The sequence below is a fragment of the Monoraphidium neglectum genome, assembly GCF_000611645.1.
Source record: "Monoraphidium neglectum strain SAG 48.87 unplaced genomic scaffold scaffold02363, whole genome shotgun sequence".
In the NCBI taxonomy this organism is placed as follows: domain Eukaryota; kingdom Viridiplantae; phylum Chlorophyta; class Chlorophyceae; order Sphaeropleales; family Selenastraceae; genus Monoraphidium; species Monoraphidium neglectum.
In genome coordinates, this window is record NW_014011265.1 from 1 (window position 1) to 9,486 (window position 9,486).

Sequence of the window (9,486 nt, forward strand, 5' to 3'; positions counted from 1 at the left end):
CTGCAGCCACAATTACCCGCAGGCAAGGGGGAGGCTCGGGCGCCCGCGGGCCCGGTGCTGCAGGCAGGCGCCACTGCATCAGACGGCCGCCAAACGAGTGCCGCGCGTGTGTCCCAGCAGGAGGGCGCGCTGCCGGCGGCCCCACTGCCACCGGCGGCCCCGCAGCGCCCAGCAATCACAGCAGGCGCTGACATAAGAAGCCAGCCGCCGGCCGCCCTCGCGGGTGCCGCCACCGGCGCCGGCACGCCCCCCGGCAGCGCTGCCGCCGCCTTCGCCGGCGGCGGCCCCAAGGCGCTGCGGCGGCGCCTGACGCGCTGCGAGCTCGCGCTCTCCGCCGCGCCGGGCGCCGAGGGCGAGAGGCGGCGCGCGCTGGTGGCCCTCGTGGACGACATGCTGTGTGACATCACACGCGCCGCCAAGCGGCGGCGGCCGCTTCCCTGGCTCTGCGGCGCGCCGGGGGCCAGCGCCCTGCTGGCGCCGCCTGCCGCGTGGCCACAGCAGCAGCAGCAGCAGCAGCAGCAGCAGCAGCAGCAGCAGCAGCAGCAGCAGCAGCAGCAGCACCAACAGCAGCAGCAGCAGTCTGCGACGGAAGACGAGGAGGCGTTCTCTCGGGCCCTGATCTCCGAATTCGATCTCGAGGGGGCGCTGATCTCTGCCGGAAACGCGCTGCTGTCTGAGGCGCAGGTGGCGCGCGCGCTGCAGCGGATGGAGGACAACAGAGAGGAGATGGGGCGGCTGCTGGGGCCCGCGGAGCGGTGACACACGCGTGTGCACGCGTTTCTTCTTGCGCATTGTGCCTACTGTGCCCGGCCTCGCGCAGGATTTCACGTGCTTTCGTTGCTTCAAAAGAGACGCGGCTTTGCGAGTGGGGCAAGATGTGTTGCATGCATGTGAGGGTTTGAGATGGCCCGAGGCGCAAGGCGTGGGCGTTTTGAGAGAGGGGCGCGTCGCTGCGTACGACCCCGCCAGGGCTGGGGGCGCATGATAGCCAGAATATCGAAGTTGGGTTTGCATCTGCACAAGATTACGCCCATCATACCATGCTGCATTGCTTGTTTGCTTCGGCCTTGTCGTCCTGCTGACAATCCGTATGTGCAATTGTGTGCAGGTGAGATGCTACGCATTGTGTGTTCGTGAATGTGTGACACCCGTCTCAACCTCACATCGCAGCTCGTTTCTTGCTCTTGCAGGATTTTAGCTGACCTTGAGTTGCACGCGATTCAAACGCGAGATTGTTAATGTCTGTCATGCCGTGTCGGAAGCGGGTTGGCAGCAGCTGCTGCGTCGTCGACCGTCCCTTTTCTCAGCTGCATTGCAGCCTTTGGCTGGCTCGCTCTGCACCGCCGGCGGCGGGTTGGAGATTGCACGCAAGCGACTGTGTGGATTTGTTCTGTATGCAGGAGCTCAGGCGACTCCACCCTCCAAGCCACAAGGAGCATTCGTCTAGCAACGAGCATTCCTGCACAACAATAACTGCAGCGGCCAGCTAAATGACGGCGGTCCTCGCCCGCACATACCAAATAAACGACAGAGCAAAGATACTCACAACACATATACAACTCAGCGCAGCCCAGCGTCGTTTCAGCTGGCCTTCTTCTCATCTGCCGGCGCCCCCAGCAGCACGCCCTCCGGCGGGTCCCACCGCGGCACGAGCCATGAAAGCGCGCCGCCGCCGCTGCTGCTGCCGCCGCCCAGGACCTCCCGAAGGCGCACCCAGAGCCCCGGGCCACGCAGCAGCACCGGCTGCTGCTGCATGCTGCCGCCATCGGCCCCGCCGGCCGTGCCGCCGCCGCCGTAACCGTCGCCGCCGCCGTTTTGGTGGTCACCACTGACTGATGACGTCCCCTGCAGCTGCTGCTGCGCTTTTAAGTAGTCGATGTAAGTCATCCCCGTCGCCATGTACCGTAGCTGAGTCACCAGCAGCACGCCCACGCACATCAGCGCGGCCCCGCAGACGGCTAGCAAGTAATAGGTGGCCAGCAGCCACCAGGGTGACACAGCCACCACCATCGTCGAAGTGACGCTCATCCTCATCACCCAGGCCGTCCAGCCCCCGCCCACCTCGCCCGCGGCCCCTGCCCGGCCGGCGTCCGAAGAGCCCCAGGTCGCGGCGCGGAGGCCAGCAGTGACGAGCGCCCAGTTTGACCAGATCAGGTATGAGCAGATCACCAGGGCGTAGGCGCAGGCCAGGCAGATGCAGGCGAGGAACAGCAGGAAGGCGCGCATGTTGGCGCGGCCGACGCACTGGGGTGGTGTAGCGTGGTTTATGGCGGTTTTGGGCGGTTTAGGGCGGTTTTGGATGGTTTTGAGTAATTTTGGGTTGTGTTGCGTTGTGCTGGGTGGTGTGGCGGATGGCAAGGCAAATGGACGAGTGGTGCTGAGTGGGGCAGCATGGGCGGTCAAGGCTAGCGATGCCAAACACGTGAAATCAGATTTGGGGCTGGGCCTTGATTAGGGCTCAGGAGAAAGCACCGTGTGGAGGCATGCGGGCCGTCAGGGCAAGGCAGGCAGCCTGAGGTGCTGCAGCTCGCAGGCGCTCACGTTATTGATGAAAGGGCACTGCGGCGAGCAGTAGCATGCGCCGCGCCCGTGCGGGAAAGGGAGGGGCGCGGGGTTGGGCGGCGCGTGAACGGGCCTTATTGCAGATTAGAAGTGCAGCAGGGGGGGGGGTTAAAGAGGGGGCCCAGGCCTCTCCAACAAGGAATGGAAAAGCCAGGGGTGCCCCTGGGCTGCGGGGGGCCGCTTATCGCCGAGCGTGCGCCAGGCTACCCTCTTGCATGATCTTGACTGGTCCTCTTGCAGCAACCCCACCATCCGCTGCCGTGATCTTGACTGATGCCCCCGCAGCGGCCCCACCAACCCCCACTCACGTGATGATCCAGCTCCACGACACAGAAGCCGCACTGTGGCGCAAACAATAACGGGACGAGATGGTGCGAATCTTCAGCCATCCGCGGCGCTCGGCGGACGGAATGGGGCGGGGCCCCGCCGCACAAACGCAGGGCGAACGTCGGCCCTTCGCGCACGATGCAGCAACCCGGACGTCCCCCGCGCCCCCCCCAAAAAACGCCGCCCTCCTGGCAGCAGCGCAGCCCCCACCGTGCTGCAGTGGTGCGTCCCCGGCGGCTTGGGCGCGTTGCAGCTGGGGTGCGCGCAGAAGGCCCACCCCTCGAAGGCGCCCTCCGGGTAGTGGCCCGCCGCCGCGCGCGCGGGCAGCGCCACGCACTCGTGGACGCGGCCGGGGGAGTGGCAGCAGGCCGTGATGAAGTGCAGAGACTGGCGGGGCAGGGGGAGGCGGCCCGCAGGGGGGGGGGCGTTGGCGGTGATGGAGGGGGAGCGGCGCCAAAACGTGCAGCTGCGGATGCAACGGCGGCTTGCATTCGGGAGTGGCTGTGGGCGGCGGCGCGTCTCAGGGGTCGAAGGGGGGCTGCTTTTGTTGAAACTAACCCAGGCAGGACGTGTGATGATGCCAAGATATTCGCACCCGTGAACGGCTGCGTGCCACGGACAAAGCACATGCACGCGCCCCGCCCTGCGGGCTGCCCCCTGCACCATCGCACGCTTGCGCGGGCCCCGCGCAGGGCGACCCTGCCGCCGCGAGCCGCATGCCACGCGTGGATCGTCTTCTGGCACCTTCTCTTTTCCCAACTTCACTCAAAACAGACACTACAGTCATTAACAATGGCAGACGATCGGTGCCACCATGTGCCGCACCGTGGCCATCAGCAGGAGCGTCGCGAAGGCTGCGTGCAGCAGGTAGACCACCGGATTGGGAAAGGCGCGCGGCAGCACGACGCACAGGCCAACGGCCGAGACCGCCGCGATGAGCACCACCACAAAGGCCACCACCAGCCACCGCAGCGGCGGGCCCAGCAGCCGCAGCAGCCGCCGTGCGCGGCCGCGGGCGCCGCGCTCAGGGGTGCGCCGCGCGGCGGCGGCGCCGCCCCCGCTGGCGGGGCGCGGCGTGTGGTCGTTAATGGCCCCGCACCATCCGCACTGCCGGGCGATGGGGGATAGGGGCGAGCCAGCAGCTAGGCGCGCGGCAGTTGCTGCGCACCATTCCTCAGCCATGCATGCGTGCCGTTAACGCATGCAGGCTCTGGATTACCCCACTGCACACGCCCCCTGCCGCGCGAAACCCCCAACCCTGTCCCTCGCAGCAGCGGCCGCCCTCGCCCCGCCATGCGGTGCGATGCGGCGACGCGCGGCTGCAGGCGCTGGCTGCCGCGGCTCTCACCCGGAACATGGGTGCTGGGGCGCCGCCCACTTCTGGCACCGCAACCAGCACGCTGCATGCCCAGCACTCGACCACTGGCGCGTCCGGCGGCGACTCCGCGTCCGCCGCCGCCATGGCGAGCCGCTGCCCGCCACGCGGGGCGCGGGCCGCGCGAGTTGGCTGGCGGCGGTGTGCGGGCCGAGGGTGCGCTTGATTGCGGGCTGCTGGGTGCTGCCGCTGCTGAGGCACGCCGCCAGCGGCGAAGCGCAGTAAGCAACGGCGCAAGTGTTTCGAGGCTCTTGCCACCCGCTGCTACTTCAAGCTTTAGACATCAAGTTTGAGTGTTCTTGTGGATCACCACGGCACCGATCAAGCCGATCAGTCCCGCACACTATCGCAGCGTGAGCTTCACGGGACAGGTAGTATGCCGTGCACCGTAGCCTGATGCACATCCGACTGTCAGATGTTAGGAAAGACCGCAGTGATGAAGCAGCGGCGCAGGCATGCACGAGAATGGTACCGCAGTGACCTGCGCTTGGCTGGCAGCCAACAGGGTGCAGGCAGGTCTACCAGGGCCAAGCTCAGAGCATGCGGTTTATCGGCTCACGCTTTTTGACCACATCAGCTAGTGTCCTCCACTTTCCAGGGGCATTCGTGTTGCTCAGTCAGGCTGGCAGGACCATGGGTTGACCGCGCTCACTGGATGTGCTGGTGCGGGGAGCGCGTGCATTGGCGTCCCTCCAAATTCGGATGTTGTTCTGGGCACTACGATGGTGGTGGGCGTGAACTGAAGACAGCCCATGTGCGCGCGCTGGTTTTAAGAGTTGTGAGGCGACTTAACAGAGCTGCTTGAGGCATGCGCCCAAGGACCAAGCTTACTGGGATGAATGTGTTGACGTCGACTGAATTGGGGGAAATGTTGCAATCTTACTTCATACAAGCCCCATCGCCATGACCTGGGACGCCAACGGAGGCGGACTTCTGATAGCATGCGCGCCAAGAGCAGCACGTTGACGTCCCAGACGCGGGGGAGCGCAACGCAGCGCTCAACATCCCGTGCCACAAAAGTGTCCACGGCAGGCACATTGAGCGCATGGCTAAACTTTAGGCTGCCTGGGGCTTGACAAAGGGTCCAGTACCGTACTGGAGCACTTCTACACCCACACACGCACAGATTCTCAACACAAGACAGGCGGCAGCAAGAAAGTACAGTATACACTGCTCACTTCCAGAACAGAGCTATGGTGTAATCTAGCACGTCTATCGTTGCCAACCTGGTGCTGCGGCTCGTTCTACACTCCATGAGCAGCAGGCGCGCCCGCTTTGCAGAGCCACACAGCCGCACGAGCGCGGCCATACTGCGCTTCGAGTCGCTCAACGCCAAGTTTGCCGAGGCGTGCCGCGCCCTGGCTGCTGTGGAGGCCGCTGTTGGGGGCTAGCCTGGCGGCCGGTCTGCTGTTGCTGCTGTCGCGGCGAAGTTGCCAAAAAGAGTGTGAGAGGCAGTGTCATCCTCCATGCGCGCTTGCGCGGGCATTCTCTCTAGGCACTCTTGAAATCACATGGCAAGCACCACCAAGCAGTTCATTTTGAGCCCTTCATCAACACGCAGTGCCTCACAATAGAGATGTGCACATGTGCGCTCCTTGCAAACAAAATGGGCTGCACGGGCGCTGCTAGGAACCTCCAGCCCGTTCATGGCTGCACACCTTCTTTGTATGAGCTGTGCAACTGCTTTTCATGCCCACATTAAAAGGCGAAAGCGTTCAGGCTTGCTTGTGGGTCAATGGGATACAGGGTGCCCGTGGTGTGCAGGTGGTGTGCCAGCACACAAGCTCGGTTAGTCAACTGCTGTCAGGGTATCCCTGCCAGCGGTGTGCCACAGTGACTACAAAGCACGGCCGCATTTTCCCAGGCACCCATCTGCGTACCGTGCCTTCTGCACGCGTAGATCTACTGTCGTTGGCACCAGATCACCCTTCTCTTCAGCAACAGAGGGCAGATCCCGCGTGGGTTGATCACCGCTTTGGACTCTGTTGTTTGCGACTCAGAACAGCACATCATCATGGCGCGGCTTCAGTGGGCGCCACTGATGATGCTTGGGCTGGTGCTCCTCTCCGCGCCTCTGATCGCCGCTGAGGAGGAAGAGAAGAAGGAGGAGGATGCTGCCTTGGTTCTCACCAAGGACAACTTTGAGGAGAAGGTCAAGGGCTCAAAGTTCGCTCTGGTAGGTGTCTCGTACGGTAGAAGGCGCCTCACATCACGCGTGGCCTGTTCCAGGCCATGCTGATCATAGAGCGTGATAGCGCTACGCACACGGAAACTTGTGTGGCACTGCACCACTGTACAAGCGTGGCAGCCGCCCCCTGCCGCCCTGCGTGGGGCCCTGTGACTCTGATGCTCACGGTGACAATCCTGCCGCCCCCATTCGATGTACGACAATCCTCCATCCACCCTGATAGGTAGAGTTCTATGCGCCCTGGTGCGGCCACTGCAAGGTAAGTTGAGGCGAGGTCGCTGCGCTGTGCAGCCCCGGGCCGTCTATCAGTCTACCTGCAACGCACTCTACCGCCTGTCCCACCTGCGCCCAGCAGTGACGCCCCTCCCAACCCCTCACCACGCCCCGCCGCGCCCTCAACACATTGCACGTAGCGCCTCGAGCCGGAGTACTCCAAGGCGGCGGCGACTCTGAAGGAGCATGATGCCTCCATAATCATCGGCAAGGCGCGCTTCGTTTGCGATGGCTTGGGTCCCAGCAGCGCCCCTCTTCAGTGATTGCAGCAGCCGCTGCAGCACCTCGGATCATCCGCATCGCACCGCACCCTGCATGCATGCACGGCTCATGTGGGGGACTATGGGTCGCATGCGGCTGGCGCATGCAGCGGCCCGCGGCAGCCGGCGACCCCCGTCCCCCCGCCCGGCACCAGGCTGGGCGTGCGCAGCCGCGGCCCAATCCACCGCCCTGGCGGCGGCTGGAGGCCACGCGGCGCAGCCCGTGCCCCTGTGAGCTGACCCTCTGATTCGCCCACATCCCATCCCACCCAACGCGAGAGAAGGTTGATGCCACCGTCGAGACCGATCTGGGCCAGCAGTTCAACGTGGGCGGCTACCCCACCATTAAGTGGTTTGTGGACGGCCAGGAGGCGCAGGACTACAACGGCCCGCGCGACGCGTGAGCCCCCGGGACCCGCCTTGTGGGGCGGTAATTTTGCTGTTGGTGTGGGTGTTGGGTTGATTACCGGACTCCTGACGGCGTTGCTGGTTGGTTCGTTGCGTGTGGCTCCAGTGCCCGCTGCCCGGGAGTATTGTGGTCGGCGGCGTGTTGACTCGAGGAGCGCTGGTCTTGTGTGGACGGGTGGTGCGTCGGTTGGGTGTTGTTGAGCAAGTGTGTGGTTGATGTTGACGGCCCTTTGAACACCACAGCAGCTCGCAGCTGCAGCGTCTGTTGCAGTTCTTAAGCCACGACGCGTGGCTGCCTGTGCTGACTGCGAGTGGGGTCTGCTCTGCACGAGCGCAGCGGGGGGGGCGGGGGGGCGGTGGCGGAAGCGTATCTGCTGATGCACCAGCGCTGAGGGCACCTCAGGGGGCCGCGAGACGCAGGCACAGTTGCAGCGCCGTCGCAATGGGGCGCGGGGCTCCCGTCCAGCCGCCCCGTGGCGGCCAGCGGCGCCATTGCGGGTCGCAGCGCCGCACGTGCCGCTCCCTTCCCCCTGCGGCTGCGCGCCCCCCATCCTGCAGTGTCCCGGATGCAACCCCTGTTGGATGCACATGCTGGCGCAGACAAGCACGCACTCCGCCACACGCACACTCGTAGTAAGGCACACGCCCCTACACACCCACTAATTCACACACGCCCATACATTAACACGCACCCCTACTCCTCGCACACGCGTACACCCCCCTCCCCCCCAGCGACGGCATCGTGCAGTGGGTGAAGAAGAAGACCGGCCCCCCCGCCACCAAGCTGGCCGACAAGAAGGCCCTGGAGGAGGCTGAGAAGGCCAACCCTGTGCTGTTTGTGGGGTACTTCAAGGAGCTCAAGGTGAGGTGGGGGGTGGGGGGGGGGTGGATGACTGTGTGTGTGTGTGTATGTATGCATGTGTGTGTATGTATGCATGCATGTGTGTGTATGTGTGCGTGTGCATGTGAATGGGTGTACGTGTGTGTAAGTGTGCGTGCATGGGTTGGGGTGAGAAGGATCTCGCTGAGCCCACAATTGGATCTGCTGCCACAAATGTGTGTGGCGTGCATTGGCCTGTGAGTGAATGCATCTGTGAGTTGTCTTGCGGCTTGTGTGTGCGTGCCCTTGTGTTGTTGAAACCTTGAAGGAGACAGAACCACACATGCCCATGCGGAGGGGGCGCAAGGTGGGGTTGCGACTTAGTACCATACTTTCCATATGGTGCATGTGCATGAATACACATGCCAGAGCAAGCGTACGGACTTCTGCACGGCAACCTCGCAACACGCAGTGCCTGCACCCTCCCCGTCCCACACACACACACACACGCGCACATACACACACACACACGCACACAGGGTGACGCCTACGACGCCTTTGTCAAGGCGGCCCAGAAGACCGAGGACGTCCCGGCCTTCGAGACCACCGACTCCGCCGTGGCCAAGGCGGCCGGCCTGACCGCGCCCGGCGTCGCGGCGGTGGTCAACCACGAGGGTGGGCGGGACGCACAGCGGCTGCCCCTCCCTGGGCGCGTTCCTGAAGCCTGGGAGCCAGCACCAACCCCGCCAGGGGCGCCACGCGTGTGCGGTTGGAGCGTGTGGCGTGCATGAACACCGAGTGTGCTGCTCTTGAAAATTCGATACTGTTGAGGAGGGCGCTCAACAGAGCCGCGGCGCAGTCCTCTCACGTCGCGGGTGGTGTTTTTCGGAGCCCTGGTCAACCCCGGTCAACCCCAAGCGTCCTGTCATGAGCACGCTCCCCAACCCCCGCCGGACCCGCACACTGCTGCAGGCGAGGACCGTGTGGCTGCGCCCCTCAAGGGTGACGTCACCACCGACGCCGTCTTGGTGCGCAGCGCGGGTGGCGGCAGAGAGCCGTGCTGACTCGGGGCGCGCCCGCCGCGCGCGCGCCGGGCGCGCCTCGGAAAGCGGCGGCCGTGATCGGTCCCGCATCCTGCAACGCACGCAGCGTTCAGGGCGCTGTTGCTTGCATCCCGTCTTCGCGGCCTCCAAAACCGCGGTGCACTCGCCACCACATTCCCTCTCACCACTCGCCGTCCCCTGCCCGCTCATCACCGTTGCCGGCCCGACAC

The 9,486-nt window shown here is 64.7% G+C and overlaps 3 protein-coding genes across 3 annotated transcripts; 2 read left to right on the forward strand and 1 right to left on the reverse strand.

The window, feature by feature from the left end:
• Positions 1–390: 390 nt before the first annotated feature.
• Positions 391–759, forward strand: MNEG_10549 (hypothetical protein; the record flags this gene model as incomplete). The annotated part of the gene is made up of 1 exon (XM_014040977.1): positions 391–759. One exon carries the CDS (start codon positions 391–393, stop codon positions 757–759), a length of 369 nt encoding a protein of 122 aa, XP_013896431.1.
• Positions 760–1,581: 822 nt separating this feature from the next.
• On the reverse strand, positions 1,582–4,351 carry MNEG_10550 (hypothetical protein; the record flags this gene model as incomplete). The annotated part of the gene is made up of 5 exons (XM_014040978.1): positions 1,582–2,244; positions 2,871–2,903; positions 3,100–3,276; positions 3,715–3,996; positions 4,238–4,351. The coding sequence occupies 5 exons, from the start codon at positions 4,349–4,351 to the stop codon at positions 1,582–1,584; spliced, it is 1,269 nt and encodes a 422-aa protein (XP_013896432.1).
• A 1,927-nt stretch (positions 4,352–6,278) lies between these two features.
• On the forward strand, positions 6,279–9,277 carry MNEG_10551 (prolyl 4-hydroxylase, beta polypeptide; the record flags this gene model as incomplete). The annotated part of the gene is made up of 7 exons (XM_014040979.1): positions 6,279–6,440; positions 6,676–6,711; positions 6,866–6,946; positions 7,267–7,385; positions 8,126–8,255; positions 8,753–8,888; positions 9,186–9,277. 7 exons carry the CDS (start codon positions 6,279–6,281, stop codon positions 9,275–9,277), a joined length of 756 nt encoding a protein of 251 aa, XP_013896433.1.
• Positions 9,278–9,486: the final 209 nt, after the last annotated feature.